The 22062-nt window shown below is 40.9% G+C and overlaps 2 protein-coding genes across 2 annotated transcripts in view; both read left to right on the top strand.

Moving 5' to 3' along the window:
- ABCC8 (ATP binding cassette subfamily C member 8) overlaps positions 1 to 13387 on the top strand; it is an 84052-nt gene extending 70665 nt beyond the window's left edge. Inside the window, exons 30-39 of the mRNA XM_050898201.1 lie at positions 727 to 829; positions 2259 to 2372; positions 2870 to 2990; positions 3153 to 3283; positions 4004 to 4082; positions 5565 to 5673; positions 7278 to 7381; positions 8171 to 8304; positions 9683 to 9745; positions 12799 to 13387. Coding sequence (XP_050754158.1) covers positions 727 to 829; positions 2259 to 2372; positions 2870 to 2990; positions 3153 to 3283; positions 4004 to 4082; positions 5565 to 5673; positions 7278 to 7381; positions 8171 to 8304; positions 9683 to 9745; positions 12799 to 12936 — 1096 coding nt within the window. The 3' untranslated portion in view covers positions 12937 to 13387. The remainder of the gene's footprint in view (positions 1 to 726; positions 830 to 2258; positions 2373 to 2869; positions 2991 to 3152; positions 3284 to 4003; positions 4083 to 5564; positions 5674 to 7277; positions 7382 to 8170; positions 8305 to 9682; positions 9746 to 12798) is intronic.
- Positions 13388 to 18776: 5389 nt separating this feature from the next.
- On the top strand, positions 18777 to 20069 carry KCNJ11 (potassium inwardly rectifying channel subfamily J member 11). The gene has a single exon (XM_050898208.1). The coding sequence runs from the start codon at positions 18777 to 18779 to the stop codon at positions 19977 to 19979; it is 1203 nt and encodes a 400-aa protein (XP_050754165.1). The 3' UTR covers positions 19980 to 20069.
- The last annotated feature ends 1993 nt before the right edge of the window (positions 20070 to 22062 follow it).

Here is a 22062-nt window from a genome sequence, read left to right as displayed (position 1 = left end):
TATTCTGATGAGTGGATGCAGATTCACTATAATAAACTGTAAACAGACCTATTTACCATTAATCTTATTTTGTATTCTGTGGCTAATTCATTTGCGGGGGGGAACACAGTTCTTTCCAGTCTGTAACTTTTTGTTGCACCATGTGCTTGGACTTTTGTTTTCCGAAGTGCTCCATTTGACTAGTGATAAGGACAAACGTGTTTGTCTAACACTGGAGCTACCATGACTGGAAGTACTTTGAATTTATACTTTATAAATGGTTACAATTTCTAGGCAGTGCAGGAATATAAATTTTAAAACTTGAGCTTATATGATTAAGTGAGAATAGGAACTGCGTTCTGCTGCATTAATACTTCTTTTCACAAGTACATGCATGTATTATTTCTCTCATATGTATTGTAAATCTTTTTTAGTTTGATTTGTCTCTCTCAGAGTTACTATGTAATAAAATACATTTAGAAAATGCCCAGTGTGATCCAGAAGTCCCATATAGAGTTTCATCAATAACATCTGTTTACTCCTGAAGATACTTTACAAATACAGTTTGCATGTGTCTAATACAAGTCTACAGATGATGTCACTCTGAATTATTGATAGGCTGATTTAGACCCTGTGTCAAGCTGCCCATGAGCATATACCCCCAGAAATTAAATTTTATTTTTCATTTTTCCAAGACCCCAAGGCCTGACCCTTTTTTCTTTTTCTTTTTTTCTTTTTTTTTTTCAGGTATGAAGCCAAATTTCGACAAAAACTTCTTGAATACACAGATTCCAACAACATTGCTTCCCTTTTCCTTACAGCTGCCAATCGCTGGCTGGAAGTCCGCATGGCAAGTACATTATTTTTGTGTACACACAATGAATTTATTTGACTTCATTCCAAGCAATCTGATGAGGCATCCAACAGTTATCCAGCCTCATCTGGGTTTCGAAGCTATACCTTTACCCTTTATATCTATATCTCTCTATGTGTAATGAACATGTGCCCAACCCACCCTGGAAACTGAATGGAGTACGAATTTTCCCCATAGCCTGCAGCTGTTTCTCCAAGACAAGAATAGTTTTTATAGGTCACATTGACTCTTCCATATGTGAAGAGCTGGTCGAGCTGTGCCGCCAGCCAGGATGCCTTTATGGGACTGTGTTAGTCAGTGGTAGCAGGCCTTTGCCCTGTGGCTCCCCAGGAACATTTCAACATCTTGGAAGCTCTCTTAATAAGCAGAAGTACATAGACAGGTTTATGCCTGTTTTGGGTCATCTGAAGAACGCCAAAGATATTCAGGTGCCTGTTTCCTTAGAGTGCTCAGTAAAGTGGTCTGGCATGAGTAATTATTTATTAAAAATAATTCCTTGAGAAGCAAATCAAGGAATTTTGTTGTGGATGGTGATATTTGTATCAGACTTTGTTAGATACAGGTGTAGTACTGCTGTTGTGGTAACGTGGGCTCCTTCTATATGTGCTAAGTGTATGTTAACTTGTATTTCATGTCACACTCTATGCCTCCATTTTGGACTCCATTTTAGCTGGTACCTTTTGCTATTTGAATTCAGATATTGAGTGTGACTTAAATAAAATGTTATTACCCTTTTATATGTTCAGTCCTACACCATCTGAAGTCCCTAATTCTGATCAGTTCCTATATCACTAAACAGTACAAACATAGACGAGTGACAATTTTCCTCCTACACAGTTCATTTTCTAGTCTGTTACATAATTTTACTCAAAGACTTGTCTGTGGGAAGTAAATCACTAATGATTTAAATTAAAGCAGCAAAAGCCCATCATGGGTGGACACAGTCCAACTAATAGATACATGCTGTGCAAGAACAGCTTGTTTGAACAAATATGGATGGTAACCACTCAGCAGCAACAGCAGTGCCTCCCAGCAGTTCATCATCAGCCACAGAGAGGATCCGCTCCTAGATGGGATCACATGAGCATTTCCCTCCTACCCCAGGTAACATCAGCTGCACAATTTCAGCCCCCTCTGTTACATGCTTAAGATATCTGTGTTGACTTCTCCAGAAGATTAGGAGTGTTGGTACAACTCCTTCCATGTACAACAGCGTTTCCAAACAGCACAGCTACACTAAAGGCAATGAGAATGGGTTCCTAGGCAGGGTTTGTATGCAGTTATGTGGTGTTTTCTGCCTGTATTTCAAACTGTGCAATGGGTTTGTTATTTGGTATGCAAAGTTATAAGAACGGTTTAATCATTTGTAGACTTATAGTGATGGAGCTTATTCATATTCCTTCAGGAGTACATTGGAGCATGTGTGGTACTCATAGCAGCTGTCACTTCTATTACCAGTTGCCTGTATAGTAAACTCTCTTCAGGACTTGTAGGCTTGGGACTAACCTATGCTCTTATGGTAAGAATCTCAGGACCCTTTCTGTCTCTCCCAAACATTTTTTTGTAATTCTTCAGGGCACAAAGATGAACAGGAAGATCGAAGGTGTCTGTACATCTATAGTGGGTACTGTAACATCACTGAAACCATGTGTTAACTTCAGTTCACATTCAATGGTTGACATATTTGAGTGTATGCTTTCTTCAGTTTTTAGATAAGATACTTGAACTAATACTTCAATAAATATGTCAACAAAATGTGACCAAGTTGCATCATATCTTTTTATATTGTCTTCCATTGTGATCTCCATAGTACCAAAGTATCTGTGCACTGCAGTTAGGAAATTTAACCTTTAGTCATTGTTGTCACCCTGTTGATGTGTACCGTACAGTTCATTCACAACTTCAGCTTATTAAGGCTCAACAAGCGTTACTGTGGAGGAATATAAACTGCATGCTGGTCAAATGACGCAAACTAATAAAAATCTGGAATTTAGTAGTGTATTTGCTTTACACCAGGTGTCTAACTATCTGAATTGGATGGTTCGTAACCTGGCTGACATGGAGATCCAGCTGGGTGCGGTGAAAAGAATCAACGGCCTCCTCAAAACAGAAGCTGAAAATTATGAAGGACTCCTTTGTAAGTGCAGTTTTGTGCAGCGTGCAGAAAGAGCTTGCTGAAATTTTAATGATTTTGCAGTGTATTACCATGAAAAATGTAGTAAATCACTTAATGAGCTGATGAATTTATTATGAGAGGGTTGGTTGTTTGGTCTTTTTTTCCCCTGTGCTCTTGGTACAGCTTCCTCACAGATTCCCCAGAACTGGCCAGACAGAGGGGAGATCCAAATCCAGAACCTCAGTGTCCGATATGACAGCAACTTAAAGCCAGTGCTAAAGCATGTCAATGCCCACATCTCTCCAGGACAAAAGGTAAAGAACTGCAGTGATTCTGAGAAACTCTTTAGACTAGCACATCATAGAAATTAGAGTTGAAAAAACATACCACAGTGTGTTTTGATGACTGAATTACAGAATTTTTAAATTCTGCTCTAAAAGAATGTAGTGCACTGGAGTCTATGGGTTTCTTAGTTTGGTGTGTTTAGGCATACATTAGAGTGAGAAGTTAGAACTACACACTACTTCTCAGTATCCCGGTGCCCTGCTGTCAGCATACAGTGCCAAAAGAAGTGTGTGACCCTTTACTGTGTTAGACCTACTTTCCATCATTCCTGTGTGGCTCTCTTGCCTTTATTCCCATCGTTTCTCTTCCGCTTGATCACATCTCTTTTCTCTTTGTTGTTTTTCTCTTCGTTAGTCTTGCTTGCCTGTGTCCTTCCTGCTAAACAAAGCCACCTCAGGATCCTAAGTTTTGCCTGCAGCACTGGCTAGTCCTCCTTCTGCCTCTCTGTGTCACTCTCCTGTTATTCCTGTATATAGGACTGGCCTTGATTTATCCCTAAATGCTCAGACCCCAAAAGACAAAGTGTGAACTTAGCGACTCTGTTACAGCCAGTTCAGTTTGGCTAAACTGTTAGGAGACATGAAGATCATGTGGATCAGAACAGCTCCTCCATCCACTCGTCTTAAGTGTCAAATACAGACATTATCTATTTCCGCTCACCTGATGTTCATCTGCTTTCTGTGTCACAGATTGGGATCTGCGGCCGAACAGGCAGTGGAAAATCATCCTTCTCTCTTGCATTTTTCAGAATGGTTGACACTTTTGAGGGTAAGATTACGCTTTTTCGTATCTGCCAAGCTTAGCTCCTGAAGGTGCTTTGATAGTCCTTTCCTTAACAGCAGCAGCTTTGAAGTGCGATTTTTGAATCTGCAGGACACACTCTCTGGCCTTGTTTAAATACAGTGTCATCTGTCACCTAACAGCTGTGCCATTAATAAGCTGGATCAATAAAAATTCTACTTGACAGAAGCAAAAATCCTTTTGTGCTGTTAAATCACAACAGTAGGAACAAACCATAAAAGGAGGAAGTGTTAAAGTATAATGAAGGATCCACACACAAAGCAAAGATAGGATCCACTGGGCCCAGAAAACTCAGCAACTGAGGACTGCAGTTTGGCCTGCTGCCCTGGAATTTCCTGCCATATTTCCTGCTGTGTGTGCCATGTCCATGTACCTCATGGAGTGTCTTCCTGTGCATCTCAAAAAATTATAGCCTTAATTTCCCAGCCACATCGCCCACAGGACCCTTATGCGGAGCCAGACAGTTGTACTTGGAGATAAAATTTCAAAGTGCTCAATAATAATTTGGCTTTCTGAAACGCTTGTTCCCCCTGGTAACTAGTCCCTGGTTGAAGTAACCTCTTACCTTGTTGTTTGATAGATGTTTATAATGGTCAAGCAGATAAGTAGTGTCTAATCATTCATAAAATATTACAGGTATACTTCGTATTCTTCCCAGCTGAGGCTTAGTCTCAAGACAGTTGTGCTGGCTGCTTAACCAAAACTTATTTCATTAGTGAATAAGGGGATATCAATTCAAGGCTTGTTCCTGCTTGTCCTGGTTTCAGCTGGAATAGAGTTAATTTTCTTCTTAGTAGCTGGTATAGTGCTGTGTTTTGGATTTAGTGTGAAAATACTGTTGATAACAGGCTGATGTTTTAGTGGTTGCTAAGTAGCGCTTATCTTAAGCCAAGGACTTTTCAGTCTCCCGTGCTCTGCCAGCAAGCAGGTGTGCAAGAAGCTGGGAGGGAGCAGAGCCAGGGCAGCTGACCCGAACTAGCCAAAGGGGTATTCCATACCATGGAACATCATGCTCAGTATATAAACAGGGGGGAGTTGGCCGGGAGGGGCAGATTGTGGCTCTGGCATTGGTCAGCAGGTGGTGAACAATTGCATTGTGTATCACTTGTCTTTTCTTGGGTTTTATTTCTCTCTTTTTTTGTTATATTCCTTTTCATTACAATTATTATTTTATTATTATTATTATTAGTTAGTATTATATTTTATTTTACTTCAGTTATTAAACTGTTCTTATCTCAACCCACAAGTTTTACTTTTTTCCCCCTGATCCTCCTCCCCACCCCACTGGGAGGGAGGAGGGGGAAGTGGCTGCGTGGTGCTTAGTTGCTGGCTGAGGTTAAACCACAACACTTCTGTACTGTATTGCAAGCTGAAAGTGAGCAATGTCTTTGCCAGCAGCTCTGTAGCATGATAAACAGTCTAGCAGACTATTCATTTTCTTTTGAATAGGAAGGATTATCATTGATGGTATAGATATCGCTAAGCTCCCCTTACAGACGTTGAGATCCAGGCTGTCAATCATTCTCCAAGATCCTATTTTATTCAGCGGAACAATCCGGTAAGCATTAAGCACCAGCAATAAAAAACATATAATTACTGATATGCCATTATATATTATAATTATACCATATAATGACTTTTACAGAATTGCTGATAGCAAACTGTTCAATTCCAGTCTCCTCAGTTGGAGTAGGGAGGATCGCTGCCTTCTGTCCGTGCTTTTTACCCACCCCTGCCAGACTGCACCTTCCCAGTGCCTGAGCCTGGTCAGCACGCTGTTGGCAGAAGGCATCCCGTGCCTGGGAAGTAGGGAAAGTCACTGTTTATTCCTCCAGGATCAAGTAATCAGTTTAGCTCACTGGTCAAATACCCATAAGCACCCAGCACTTCTTGAAACCTTTCTCCTACATATATTTTCATCTGTCTGCCTTAAAAAATGAGATGGAAAAAATGCAGACTAAAAAATTAATGTAGACAAAGACGAAGCAATAGAACAGTATGAGAAGTACTGGGGGAGATCTGGGGTATTTTATCCTGGAGCCTCTATCCGTGTTGGTCTTCTAGTCTTTGAGATGTTCTTTCATCTGTGAGAACAAACACCTTGTTTCTTTCCAGACACACACCCCCCCTTTCTCTGAGAGGATGATGCAGTAGAAACAGTGGCAGAAAGCTCCACAGTTTCAAACAAATGTCCTTCCCTATGTCTGTGGTGTTTACCTTAGAAAGGAACAGTACAATCCTCAGTGCAGTTACATCACCTGCAATTACAGTTTCTACATAAAAGTTGTTAGAGTTCACTGAAAATGATACAGGCTTCTGTGGTTTGCTGACTCCACACTAATACAGAACCCAAGATTATCTCCTGAACTTGCCTGAATAGAGCATGATTCATTCATGTCAGAAGATGAGGTGACTCTATACCTTTGTTTTATTAATTAAACTAGTAAAAAATTTATTTAGGCCAGCGTCGGTCATTCACAGCATATACAGTAGGAGAAAAAAAGTAAAAATAAAAAGTGTTAGTCACCATTGAATCTTTTATTAATATACAGAATGATAATCAGAAATATGATATGAGATTTACATTTGTTGCTATCATTTCTGGGCTACAGCAAGCTAAAATAACATTCATCTGTTCATAAATCCAAGATTTGTTCAGTTGTAGTGAAGACTTGCATTTCATAATTCAGTATGAAGCTTGATTGTTCTGTTTAGCATTTCTATAGCAGTAAAGAACACAGAGACATTGGATTTAAAAGGAGAGATGGTAGAATTTTGCCCTTTGTTAAAAAATGAATGTTAATTTAAACTTATTATATTAACAGCTTTTTTTCTTCAGAGCTTTTTCTAGTAAAACGTGAGAATTTCTTTACTTTATTCAGAACAAAATAAATTCTAAACCCACAAAGATATCTGCAAAACAGAAAGCTTTTCCCATTCTGCTCAAGTGAGAGTCAAATTTTGGTTTTAATCACATTGGTATAAATGTTGACCAAGTCTGCAAAATTCAGTGGATTTATACCAATGATAGATCAGAATCAGGCTCAGATCTTTAGCATATGATTCTGATTATTTGCAGGTTTGTTTCTAAGCACACTAAAAGAAGAAATACATTGCAGAAGTTTATATTGACTGATATTCTTGAATTACACATAACTGTAGGTTTAACTTGGACCCTGAGAAGAAGTGCACTGACAGCATGCTGTGGGAAGCATTGGAAATAGCACAGCTGAAGCACGTGGTGAAAGCGCTCCCTGGGGGCCTAGGTAATAAAACTTCCTTCTTGAGAAGATTGCTTCCAGTGTTCACAACATTCCTGTTTCACATTTACTATCTATTAAAAAGGTAGTTGCTCAAGAAAAGCTTTTCAGGTTTATGGAAGGTGACAAAAAGTGCTTGCCTGCAGGCAAAGGTCCTATATCCATCTAACTCCCTTACCAGCTGCACCTGTGGGGCAGAATCCTGCTTCTATTCAAATCAATGGTAAAATTATTATTTTATTTCAGTATGTCTTCGTTATGAAGCATTGAGGTTTACGGGTCTTGTGAATTCAAATAAGGTGTCAACAAGTCAGGTGTTATCTAGAATACATTCTTTTGTATTTTCCAATAGTCATGGCCAGGGAGGAAGATTTCAGAAGCTTAAAGGTCTAAATCATTTGGCCGTGCAAAAAAAACCCAAAAACCCAACCACCCTTAAAAATGGTAAGTTATACAGCCTTAGGGTAAAGAAATTATGGATGCCACTTTGACAGGGGGATGCAGTGTCCTAGACTGCATGTGTTCCAGAGAAACTCGCTCTTAAACATCCTTAGCTACTTTGATGTCTAATAGATATAAAGAATATAGTGAGACAGAAGTACTGGTTGTTTTGAACAATGGAAATAAACAGGCAAAATTGAGTCACCAGCAGCTGTAGACCTAGGAAATGTTACTTTGAAAATCTTTATACTGAAAGTGAGACATTATTTTCCAAGCATATGCTCTACTCTGATCTGACCCTCTCATACACACACACACAGCCCATAAATACTGTTTTTGCTGTATCATTTCCAGATGCTATAGTCACAGAAGGGGGTGAAAACTTTAGCCAGGGCCAAAGACAGCTGTTCTGCCTAGCAAGGGCTTTTGTGCGGAAGACGAGCATCTTCATCATGGATGAAGCCACAGCATCTATTGACATGGCAACAGTGAGTTTGGAGTGTTTCTGATTTCTTGTTTTCCTTGAGGGGGAGACAACTGCTAATATGCAAAGAAAAAAGTGGAAAGCAATTCTATCTACTCTGTAATATGCTTACACCATATTTAGTGCAGACATGTTTACAAGTCCAGGTAGTTGTGAGTCATTGCTAACTAATCTAAAGAGCTTTTAAATCATTTTACTAGGGGTTTAATAGTTATTCCAGCATTGCTTGCATTAGGAAAATGAAGCATGTTATTTTCATTGGCAGTTCGATTTCCTAAAGTAAACAAAGCTTTGGAAGGTCAGCTGGGATGGTCAGTGAAGGGTAAATTGGCAAGCAGACAAATTTCCCCAGCATGGTGGACAGGACAAGTCAGGAAGTTAGAAGGCTTGAAAGTAGAGTCAAGGAAATAAACAGAGACATAGAAAAGACATACTGGATTATTGCATTAATTGCCTGAAATTGCTAGACAGGTTAAACCACACAATAATAGTGCAGTAACTGGATTTTAGCCAAATAGAACAGTACATTCTTAGGATTTTTTTTTCCTCTGTTACATTGTTATGAGAAATGTTTCAGTCTTCTTCGTGATTATTCTATGAGTAAAGAATATAATTGGAGGGGTTTATTATAACAGCTACAATTTTTAGTTCTGTAAAATGTTAGTGTGTTGGGTGTCACTAAGGTTGGGAATTAGACTGTACGCAGCCCAGTTAAAACACATTTTTAATTTTGGCTCACTGAGGATATAGTTCCTCCATTGAGATACATATCTAAAGAACATATAATAGCAAATAAAGGTATCTGTGCTAGTGACATTTCTAGGCAGAGTTTGGTACACAGCAACATGTTTCCTAGATAACAAAGGATGAGTACTTGTTGAGTGAGAACTGTGTATGTTAAGACCATCTTAAATATCTCCATCGTCTCTTAAATATGCCAGGTACAGCCCACTCCCTTGCTTATCCCTACCACCCCTTGGTATTAGATGTCCCCAGTGTGCTGGGACATTCCTGGGCTTGCAGCAGGGTGAAGAATGCACTGCAGAGGCACCAGCATGCGGGCAGCCTGGCAAGACCCTGAATTCACCTTTGATTTCCTCACTGTAAAACTGAGGTCAGGATAGCAGGGGTTTGGGGGCCAGAGCACAGCTCTCGTGTGCACTAAAGCCCAGAGGCAGTGGGGGTGGCAGGAGCGAGCAGGGCTGTCTAACTGGAGACCAGGCTCTGCCTTAGTTCTGACATGTAGTTAATTTTTCATTTCTGCAATGAAGGATCAATAAAAGCATGGAATAATCAGTGGTTACTTAAGCCTTATTAGTGTCTATCTGTCTATCATGTAACTTCGGTTGTTTGAAAAGCAACAAATGTTTTTCTTTACATAGGAGAACATACTCCAGAAGGTAGTCATGACTGCGTTTGCTGACCGTACTGTAGTTACAATAGCAGTAAGTACAGTCTCTGCTGCTGCTCTAATGCAGACAAGAATCATAAATGCCACATTAGTTAATTCTTGTCAATGTTAATAAACGTGTTAATTTGGCCATTAATCTTTTTTTTTAAAGCAGTGTTTAAGTATAAGCTTTCTTTTCCATTTTAAACTACTTATTTAAATACGTAACAACAGCTTCTTAAATGTGTTGCATGATGTTAAGTCTGGTTGCCTGTAAAGGCATGTAATCTAAGCATGCAGTCCATTTTCTGTTACCCATTTTAGGCTAATTTAAAATATAATATGACTTTCACTACTGTGAAATCTAAGAATATATTTCATCAAGCTACAACAATCGTTTAACTAAGGACAAGTAAAATTGTGTAATAGTTCTGCGCTGGATAAAGCAATTACATTTCAGAATTTAAACAAATAAATGAGAATCTTACTAACTCTTAAAAATAAACATTCCATCCCTATTGTCAGTGATTGAATTTAAGTTTTCATATTCTTGAAGTGATTATACAAAGATCTTGAATATCTATAAAAAAATGGTTTATGAAAGAGATTTGACCTGAATCAAAGCAGTTGGCTCAACAGATATGTCAGAAGCAATACATATCTTTCAGTACTCTATTTTCTAAAAATACACATATTTCAGAGAGGTGAAATAAAGTCATTATGCTTCTTAACATTTAAAAATTAAAAACAAATCAAGAAATCTATGCTCAGGAATCTTACAGCATCTTTTTATTTTCACCTAGCAAAAGTGTAATAGAAAAGCTGATTTATTTTATGATATCCGTTCAGTGTGTCATTATACAAAAAGCAAAGGAATCATAAGCATGAAATTTCCTGATTTCTTTGCATGAAAATTCTGAGTTGCACTGCATTTTGCATTTATGTATCTTTTTCAGTTTGTTTGGGGATAGACTGAGAAAGTTTATTAGTCTTTCACTCTCTTAGTGAGTTTTAAACTGCACAATTCAAACAAGCAGCATTTTGGAATAAACTTACTTTGACTGTTTTTACTTCCAAATGTAAACGTGGTTTACAGCAGGTGGGTTTGCATTCAAAACGCTCTGTAGTAGAAACATAATGTGGGGGTTTGGGGGGCTTTTGGGTAGTGGTTTGGTTTTTTGTTTGGTTTTTTTTTTTTTTCCAGAGAAAGCCATATATTCCTAATTTGTGCTTAGGAAGAATAGGAATACGAAGAGTATAGTATTGGGTCTATATTATCTATGTTACTTTACCAGGATGGCAGCACTGATTGTGTTATACTGAAAGAGATGAGACAACAAGGGCAGCAAGTACAACTGAAATGTGATATTTCAGTCCCCTCCCCCTGCCTGTGGACTAGTTAAATGTCACAGAAGGACTGCAGCAGAGATGAGATTTGTAGATGCCATCAGTGATTATTTTATGGAACATCTGGCTAGGAAGCCACAGAAGGAAATATAAGAGTTGTTTTGGTACTGAGGGTGCCCAAGATCTGATTAGGAACCTTATGAGTGAAAAGTGACTGTGTAACAGGGACCACAGTATTCTGAGATTAAATATCCCTGCAGGAGTAATGCAGACCCAAAAAATCCAATGCAGTTACACTCAACTTTAAAAAGTGGAATTCTGTAAAAATGAGGAGGCTTGCTACAAACAAAACCCAAAAATAAATGGGGGGGGGGGGGGGGAGCTAAGAGAGGAAGCAAAGAAAATTGAATCTGACAGGGATCATGGAAATTACTGAAGGATTTTATTCAGAAATTCCAGAGCCAATGCATGCTATTAATTAGGAGAGGCTTGAGTAAGGATAGAAAGGAGCTGGTATGGCTAAACAAGTAAAAAAGACTATTAGAAACAAGAAGGCATTCTTGTAAAAGCTGAACTCATAGCCAAATAGAGAAAACAGAAATGATCGTAAGTTCTGGCATGTTACATGTGAAAATGCAATAAGGCAGGCCGGAAAAAAAAAAAAAGTATGAGAGCAGCTTCTGGAAGCCATCAAAACTAATAATGAATCCATGAATCCCTGAAAGACACCAGGAGCAAGAAGTCTGTCAATCTATAGGGCCATTTGATGATCGATACATGAAAGGAATGTTCAGGAAAGATAACGGCATTGCAGAAAAGCTAAATTAATTCTTTTCAGTGTTCACTGTGGAAAAAACTGGGGAGGTTTCTTCCTAATAAAATAATCAAATGTTAGGGCTTACTAGGAAAAGGGTAGAGAACAAAAAAGAAAACATCATACTACTGTGTAAATCCATAGTTCGCACATACCTTGAATATTGTATGTAGTTCCAGTCTCCTCATCCCCATAATGACACGTTACAACTGAAAAATGTTGAGAAGCATAAGGATGATCCAGAGGGTGTGGAGCTGCTCCTTAAGGGGAGCAGCTTAGTAGGTAGGCCTCTTCTGCCTGGAAAAAGGACAACGTAAGGACATGTGAGAGAGGTGTGCAAAATCATGAGGCAAGGGGGAAGAGGTATCAGATGAAGCTCTGAGCAGCAAGGCCCAGAGCATACAAAAGGGGGTACTTGTTCATGCAGCAGGGAGCAGGCCTGGAAAAATCTTTTCCAAAGGATGTGGATGCAAAATGTTTATGAAAGCTCAAAAGAAGACATGGGCAAGGTCTTAGAAGAGAGATCTAGTCAGTGTTACAAATAGACAAACCACACCAAGCTCAGGAACCCCCTAGACATAGTCCAGGACTGGGAGAGTACTCACATGCAGTACCACACTTGTGTGCCCTGTTCCCACTCTTCCTGGCTACCTTCTTGTGGCAGCGAGTGGTGGCAGGACTGTGGGCTAGGGACATCGTAGTCTGAACTCATACGACTCTTCATACTCAAGTACCTGTGTGCAATTTAGGTACTTGAATATCCGTGTGGCTCTTGGTCTGTATATTTATCTCCAGTATTTGCACAGTAAATTAGGATGAAAAGTAGGATAAGTAGCCTTAATCAAACTTGAACTTGTCAGGAAAATTAATTTCTGGAAGTCTGTCTTATCCTGGAATATATCTGATAGATACACTGAACTGCCGTTTTGTTTATTTGTTTTTTTCAGCACCGCGTGCACACAATCCTCAATGCAGATTTGGTTATTGTAATGAAGAGAGGGGTTATTTTGGAATATGACAAGCCTGAGGTTTTGCTAGAACAAGACGACAGTGTCTTTGCTTCTTTTGTACAAGCAGATAAGTAATAAAAGTAAATGAAGCATTTTAAAGTACAATTGTATTATTTTCTAAAAATGTAAAATACCTGTAAATAAATATTATTTCATAATAAATTGAGGTTTTCCTTTTTTAATAAAATAAGCCATTTTTCTCCATCTTGAAGCATTAAGAATTATCCACATACTTTCCTTTTTTGTGTACTACTGTTCTTTTTATTTGCTACCAAAGAATCATGAAATATAGTTGAAAAAAACCTACATGGGTGAAATATGTCAGGATACACATCAAACAAACATAGCCAGCATGGAGTTTTTATGTAACTCTTAAACCTCTCCTGTCATTTTATTAACATGTTATTTTTTGTGTCAGCCCTACTGTAGATAACGCTCATGACTGACTAAATGCAGAAGGAAAAATTATATACCAAAGGTGTTTCTCAAAAGCTTGTGTATCTTTTAATCCTATGACTCTGTAAAGCTTTAATATCTAAATATAAAATCTATAAAACTTTTTTTATATTGTGGCTTATTGATAGTGCCTGTGTCTCTTGGTCTCTCCTTTAATACCTTTTAGAAATTAATCACAAGCTGATTCCTGTAGTCTTTCTTAGGCTGCCTCACCTCTACCCCCATTGAATCGTATTATACTGATTCCAAACAGGATTGAGCCAGACTCCCTCCCAAACTGTGAGGAACCTAAGAGGAGGCAGGTTGTGATAAAGTATCAGTGTTTAATGCACACTGTTTCCACACCAGTACAGACGTACCAATTCATCTGGAAATTATCCCTCCAAATCTGGTAAATAAACAGTATTAAACCCTTCACTGTAGCTCAGAGCCATGAGAGTTTGACTCATTGTCTCCTAGTTTCACATATTTCACCCAGTGTCACACTGTTTCTAGATTCACTGTGATCTTTACCAATAAATTACGTGTACTTATTAAGATGACTTGTAACCACTGAAATTATCCTAATTTGGCTGGCCAACTACTTATCCCTGCCCTATCAATTCATTGTGACAATCGTTCCAGGACTTATTAATTGCTAAGGGGTTAGAATGTCAATGACCCAATGGAAGGCTACAACGAACTTTTCACTGTTATTCTTTTTATAGCAACTTTGGCTTTACATCCATTTTTGTATTCTTCCCCTTTTTGAAGAATTCCTAGCACTTGGGAAAACTTTCTCTTTTTTAATCTCTTTAGACTGCTCAATTCTTTTGGAATCTGTTCTTTAAAGGCTTTATTTTCTAGAAAAAGACATCTCAGTGTTCTCATGGGATACGTGATATTTTTAATGCATTAATTCTAGCACTGCAGCAGAGAGCAAGGAAAACTGAAGAACTGTTGTTGCTGTTTAAGTAGTGTTACCAGTTCCACAGCACAGTATTTGCAGCATCTGCCTGCTGTTACTTGTGCAATACCTAAGGGCATTAAACTGGGGCCAGAGAACATATAACCAACAGGAGAGTGTAGTATGAACAGCGGTAAAAGTGGAGAGGTAGAATACAGTTATGCAGATGAAAGCCCTGTCATTGCCTACTACAGATGAAGAGAGAAAATGGGCAGTTGGGAGATAACTCCTGCTCCAGGGAATCATTTTGCCGGACAGCTTCAAAGAAAAAATAGCTGCAGAACTACTGGTGTGTTTTCACCCTGGGATACCAGGCATCCATTAGGGCCAAGAGGGAAGAAATGGGAGACAGGTGGCTATCCTTCCAGGGTAGCAGAAGGGTACAGCATATCACTAAGACGACTGTATTCTATCTCGCAGTATTAAGAAACAAGAACTCAAGTACAAGTGTCATACATTTCCATTGTAAATGGGGCTTATATTTCACAAAGCAGCATTGCAGGAGAGTAGGGTAAGTTGGTTTATATCCAATGATTATATATCTCTTTAATGGTACAATACTGCTGGATAAATATGTGTGAACAGGGAAGCCTCTTAGCTGCCACTTGGACAGAATACACGTCACGTTTCCTCAGCACATTTTATCTAGTCTTGTTTATACGGGGCCAAGTCCAAGGGAGTTTCTGCCCCCTAACTCCAAAGGGTTAGAGTCTCAACAGTGACCAGAAGCAGTATCAAAGAAAATTATTCTATGGTGGGAGGCTCACTGCCATTATCTGAGTCATTAAACCTGTTGCCTTGAGATAGGCGGTCCAGAAGTCGCTATTGAATCAGGCTCACAAATGTACTTTGCATGGCAATGAAGCGTTACTAAGCAAAGCGCTGGACTAAAATGGGTGCAAGACAGCCCCAGAGCAGCCATGTGAAGCTGCTGAGGGGAGCTGCTATGTCCAGACTTTCATTTCTGCTCTGGGATGGGACTTGGCTCAGTCCCAAAGGTGTTAGTGGGATAGGCTGCCCATGGCGATGCAACCAGGGTTTGTTTTATTTTGTTTGCTTTCTATAAATGTTCCCATTATACAAAAACCTTTATAGCATTTATCCCCTTGTCTTAGTGTGGACATTTCATCCTGTTCTATTTATTTCTAAGGGAACATTGTTTCCTTGGGAGGCCAGGAAGCACAGCATGCCTGCTATATTAGCCCTCTTCCCAGCTCTCCTCATGCCTTCCCCTGTGGCTTTGCGTAACCAACTCTGACCTCTTTTCTTCTGTCTGCCCACTTGTACAGCAAGGTGATTCGTGAGGCTTAATTCATGTTGGGCTAACACTGTGTAGCCTTTGAAAGAAAGGTCTGCTTCTAAAGACAGAGTAATACCACGGTGCTAACTAAATTTTAATTTAACAATTACAGTAATATCTTCTTTGAAAGCCATTAAAATTAGGATAAATCGGGGCAGGGGGAAGTTTTGAAATGTAAAACCTATTTTGTGGGTGGAAAAACTTACCCCCCATGATTCAGTACTACAGAGTAGGATTGTTTGTTCCTGTGAGCCCAATTTGTTCAGCAGCTCTTAACACAAATATGTTGGCTCACTCAGAAGATCTGTCACTTTTTTCTTTTAAGTATCTGTCACTTGATCCACAAAGACAGGGCTTCTTTTTATTCCGCTCTAGAAATTCAGCAGAAGCCACTTGTTTTGGTGTCCCATCTCAGCCAGTAAGTGCTCAGAGGGGAAGGAAAAGAAGTGGCAAATGACAGTCCCAATAAAGAACAGAAGTGGAAACAAGGAAACACCCTTCTAGCTCTACAGAGTTCAGGATTCCTAAAACCAACATAGTGAGTGTGTTCATGCAACACCCCTTGCTGTAGTAGGCTCCATGGGTCGTTCCTAGCACCAGGCTATGAAGCAATTTACCTTTCCCTTTAAAACACTCCTCCCCGACAGTTTTTTTTTTTTCCCTTCTACATTCATGTACTTACCGCCCTCTGGAGGAAAAGGTACAGAATAAGATAACGATTAGAAAAGAGTGAGGAAAAATGGCACGAAAGACATGACTGCCTCTTGAATACCTATTTCCATCTCTGCAAAAGAGTGTGAAATGTTGCCAGTGAGTATTGCATGGTGTTATAGGGCCTCTTTATGCTCACTTCAAAATGCTGGAAGTAACTATGAGCTGCCATCAGCCGGAGAACCGCACCTTTGACAAGTAAATCTGCAAATTACTTCATCCGTTTGGGTTTTTTAAAAGTGTTTCGAAAGAAAAGTATAAAAAATACAATTTTTTAAAAAGTTAAATTGTAGATATATATCATGTACTTAACAAAGTAAAAGTGTAGGTGCAGGTGACATATTCACAGCAAGCACACAAAAAAATGTCTAGCAGACAAAGTGATGCAGAGAAAGGGGAAATATCTTTGGCTAAGCTCAGTGGCCTGGTAGCCAGGTGCCAGGGCACCTTGTTGTTATTTTAGTTCTATTTATCAAAGTGGCAAGAAAGATGACCCAGAACAAGAGAAAGCGTGGAGTATTGGGAAACTGACCCCTCCAAAAGGAATGGATGTGTCCAAGGACATGCAACTATTCATACATAAAAAGGAGAAATAGTCTAAAGTAATAGTAATCGTTTAATTACAGGACCTATAACGACTGCTCAGAGAGCTCAGAGTGATTACTTAAAAATACTGTTCTGAAATCCCTAGATGGGCTTTGCTGTCCCATCTCAGCCAATAAGCACTCAGAGGTGAAGGAAAAGAAGTGGCAAAAAAACCCAAATGGATGAAGTAGTTTGAAGATCTACTTGTCAAAGGTGTGGTTCTCCAGCTGATGGCAGCTGTAAGTAGCTATAGATGGTGAAAGTTAATTTCAACCCCAACTGGCTGGCTCCCATCCATCAACTGGGCAATTGCCTTGCCCAGGGAATCAATGCCAATAACTGCTTACAGTGCATACCAAAGCACTTAGAGCCAAAACTGAAGGGAAAGTCCATGGACACATACAATTAGAAAAATACAATCATAAATCCACTGGCACTAAAGAAAAACCTCTTATCCAGAATATCCTAGGATCCTTTAGCAACTCTACAATGTTGGTGTCTAAACTGAAATAGAAAAAAAACATTTAGGTGAGAGTAAGTAAACACATGAATTAGAATATTGCTATTTAAACAGTGGGGCAGTCACATCGGAGTGTTTTTAAATAACGCATCTTGTCACCAAGATAGATCCTTATATGCATGCACGTGTATGTATTTATACACACACAGACATCATACTGCCACACACAAGATCTAGCTTCCTGTCTCCTTTTATTGCCTCTTCTGGCGATTTTGATGTCTGTCTGTAAGTTCATGTCACTGTGGGTTAACAATTTGCAGCCGGATCATTCTTTTGCAACTTTTACTGCTATTTAGACAGTAGGCATTTTCCTGAGCAGTCACAGCTCACATCATTTCATGAGCTCCTTCTTTCAGAAAAATCCTTCCTTAGTCACGGCTAACTAACTCTAGCAAATTTTATAAGTGGGATTGAGCCCCTTTAGTTCCAGGTCTCTGTTTAACTATTACGTCCTTGGACTTGGCCTCTTCAAGGAAATTTCCTACCATTGCCTGCACAATGCATTAGATGAATGCTTTCCTCCTACTTACAGAAAGACGTACAGGTGAATTTCAGGATTTTTTTTTTTTTTTTTTGCATTAAAGATTTCCTTTAAAAAAATCCCCAGTACCATTTTGTTTTCTGTTTCATGGAATAATTGCCCAACCTGAAATCACACCGTCCCGTGAAGTAGCGGCTGTTAATGGAAGCCAGGTACTGGCAGCAAATCCATCCTCGAACAAATATTTACAGAAATCGGCTCCGGGAAAAGGGGATCGCTCACACCACCGCGGCCCGAAAACCGGCCTCCCCCTTCCTCGGGAAAAAAAACAAAAACAAAAACAAAACAAAAACCTGAGGTAAAAAGGTAAAGAAACGCACCCAGCGCTCACCGGGGAGCAATCCGGGACTCGGCTCCCCCATTCCCTTCCCACAGGGCGACGTTGGGAAGCGGCGCCCAACGGTTTTTAACCGCCTTCCGTTGCGCCCGTTGCCCAACGACCTTTACGCGGAGGCGCGCGCGACTCCTCCACACACGCGCGTGGGAACGCTTCAGCCCCTGGGCCCTCCGCTTCGGGCTCGCCGTGGGCCGGTACCGGCTCGGGGACCGCAACACCGAGGCCGGGAGCGAGCGGTCGAGCCCGGCCCCACACGCCGGGAACCGGTGGGGCCGGGCTCGACCTCTCTCGGCCTAGACGGCGCCGCCTGGTGGCCGCCGCGGACCCCGCCACCTCTCCGCTGCCGCTGCCGCCGCCGCCGCCACGCCGCCGGGGCCGGCTCCGGCGGGGGCTGCGGCGGCGCCGTGCACCCGCTCGGCCCCCGCGGCACGGCCGTCCCCCCCTCCCTCCCGCCCCCGGCGGAGCGGCGGCTGCATGGGGCGGCGCTGAGCGGCGGAGCGGCGGTGGCGGCGGGGAGCCATGCTGTCGAGGAAGGGGATCATCCCCGAGGAGTACGTGCTGACCCGGCTGGCGGAGGATGTGCCGGATCATGCCCGGTACCGCGCACGGGAGCGGCGGGCGCGTTTTGTGGGCAAGAACGGTGCCTGCAACGTGGCCCATAAAAACATCCGGGAGCAGGGACGCTTCCTCCAGGACGTCTTCACCACCCTGGTGGACCTCAAGTGGCCTCACACGCTGCTCATCTTCACCATGTCCTTCCTCTGCAGCTGGCTGCTCTTCGGCATGGTCTGGTGGCTCATCGCCTTCGCCCACGGGGACCTGGACCACAGCACCCGGCTGCAGCGTGACCCCGGAGAGGGGGCGGCAGGGGCCCCGGACGGCTTTGTGCCCTGCGTGACCAGCATCCACTCCTTCACCTCCGCCTTCCTCTTCTCCATTGAGGTGCAGGTGACAATTGGCTTTGGGGGACGCATGGTGACAGAGGAGTGCCCAGCCGCCATCCTGGTGCTGATTGTGCAGAACATTGTGGGGCTGGTTATCAACGCCATCATGCTGGGCTGCATCTTCATGAAGACCTCGCAGGCCCACCGCCGGGCCGAGACCCTCATCTTCAGCAAGCACGCAGTCATCGCCCTGCGGGAGGGCAAGCTCTGCTTCATGCTGCGGGTAGGTGACCTCCGGAAAAGCATGATCATCAGCGCCACCATCCGCATGCAGGTGGTGAAGAAGACCGCCAGCCTGGAGGGGGAGGTGGTGCCCCTCAACCAGATCGACATCCAGATGGAGAACCCCGTGGGGGGCAACAGCATCTTCCTTGTCTCCCCACTCATCATCTACCACGTGATAGACAAGAACAGCCCCCTCTATGACATCTCCCCTCTGAACCTTCACCACCATGAGGACCTGGAGATCATCGTCATCTTGGAAGGGGTAGTGGAGACCACTGGCATCACCACTCAAGCCAGAACCTCCTACCTGGCGGATGAAATCCTCTGGGGCCAGAGGTTTGTGCCCATTGTGGCAGAGGAAGATGGGCGATACTCTGTGGACTACTCTAAATTTGGCAACACGGTGAAAGTGCCCACCCCTTCGTGCACTGCTAGGCAGCTGGAGGAGGACAAGAGCATTATGGACACCATGCCATTGTCCCCTAAAGGCACAATAAGGAAGAGGTCTGTCAAGCTAAAGCCCAAGTTTACCATATGCGATGAGCCTTCCTGATGCCTTTTGACTGGGAAACTCTGTTAGGGCTTTCTGTCTGAAAGATCTCATAAACTCAAAACACTGAGGTGGCCTCTTACTTTTTTTTAAATTCAGGTTGGTACCACAAGGTATGTTCTGGTGTTATTTATTGTGGGATAAATCTAAAGCTAATTATATTTTTTTAAAGGTGTGACAGATTTCAAGCAGCACTGGGAGTAGGAAAATCATGGTCTGCAGCTTTAAATTTCAATTCAGACTGTCCTATTTAATTGCACGAACATTTTGCATTGATTCATCTGCAGGTAATGACTTATTTTATCAAAAAATAAATGTGTATTTATCCTCAGAGATTGCAGTACTTAGGGTCTTGCAGTGTCCTCAAGTCAGTAGTTTTTAACTGTTTTTTTCTAACTTGAACAATCAATATAGCAAAATAAAATATTAATAATTAATAAAGTAGGCTGGATTTAAATGATAACAAAAGGGTCAGGCAATGTTATGTATGACACAAGACCAGATCTGGAAGTGTCTATGTATTGTACTCTATGTCTCAAAGAAATTAACTGCCAGATTTGCTTCATCCATATTGTATTGTATGGAGCCACTCCTACCACATGCAATATGAAATGTATTTGAATATTTACTTTTGTTTATTTTAAAACCCTTTACACTTCCAAAATAAAACATTCAGGAATACCTTTTTGGACTGTACATTTCTGATAGTAAGCAGTGTTTTGGCTTTAAAAAGAGTAGCAGATCGTATACAACTGAAATTAATTATAAATAGGAAAAATTCTATATTCTAATTTCTAAATAAAGAGAAGCAACATTCCACACACACACAGAGCCACATGGCAATAGAATACCCAGTAAAAAAATTAATCTCCCCCAGAGGTCAGAGTGAATTCTGTTAGATAATCAGGGAATATAAATAGAATTAGATATTTTAAATGAAAGGGCAATGCTGAATGCTGAAATTACATCTGCATGCAGCAGGCAAAACCTTTCACTCCTTTCCCTTTTGTAAAAGAAGCCGAGGTTTTTGTGCTTAGGGAAAGGAGGGATGTGTAAGACAGTGTGGTCACTTCTGGGATGCTGTGTCACAAAACATACTCCTGCTGAGGAAACGATTCCCTTTCCATTTATATCCTGACCTCCCCACACAGCCAGTGCCTGCCTTGGTTTTTAGCTGAATTCAAGATCTGGCATTTACCAGCAAACATGAAGGAGCCATGTTCACCCCCTCAGTTCCACAGTGACAATAGGAGCAATTCCTCTTAGCACACTCCTGCAAATCCTCTATCTGGGGATATTAATAACAGCAGCAACTTTATTTCTGTGCAGGGTTATTAGGAGATAGCAGCAGCATTAACTACAGTGTTCTATTAACAGGGCAAACTGCCACTCAAGTAAAAAAAGATAATATTGTCCAAATAAAACCTAAATAAGCATTACAGAACTGATCCAACACCTGGTTACACAAGCTGTGCAGAGGCACCAAGTTACTTTCAACTTAATTATTCAAGGAGCTTCCAGTATCAAGTTCTTGTGTGTTATGTAGTTCACGACAGACACTTAAAATGGTTTGTGTTGGCAACAATATGGCAAATTTTTGATGCCTTGTCAGTGTAACAATATGACAAACATTCAAAAGTGTGACAAAACTTCCATATTGACTATGGAATATTTTCAGGCATCTATATTAAAATGAAATAATGTTTGGGTAAAATCAAAGGTTGTTTTAAAATGATAAAATAGTAGTTATATTTTCAATATTTATACAGTTCAGTTTTATGAAGACCTGTATCACCATTATCAGACTGCCAGTTAAGAGAATAACTGCCTGTTCAGCTTCCAAATTCCCAATACACCAATAGTATTCTGTGAACAGCTCTGAAAATGTGGTATGTGTTTCACAATGAAAAGACAGTCGAACTAGCATTAACAAGCAGTCAGCAAAGAAATTTGGAAAGGCATATTTTACATTTGTAATCATAAAAAATCCTATTTTTTAAAACAGGGAATGATTAAATGCCTTTGATGATTAAATTTCTTCTGTAAGACTGAGTCCAATTGTCACATTATTTTCCAGCTTTCCCTT

The sequence above is a fragment of the Gymnogyps californianus genome, chromosome 5 (assembly GCF_018139145.2).
Source record: "Gymnogyps californianus isolate 813 chromosome 5, ASM1813914v2, whole genome shotgun sequence".
NCBI classification, from domain to species: domain Eukaryota; kingdom Metazoa; phylum Chordata; class Aves; order Accipitriformes; family Cathartidae; genus Gymnogyps; species Gymnogyps californianus.
The sequence above is the reverse complement of the archived record's forward strand: the minus strand, read 5'-3'. Positions and strand labels throughout refer to the sequence as shown.

What these genes read in the sequence shown, in the direction of transcription:
- KCNJ11 (XM_050898208.1), top strand. Translation starts at nt 18,777, where the DNA reads ATGCTGTCGAGGAAGGGGATCATCCCCGAGGAGTACGTGCTGACCCGG.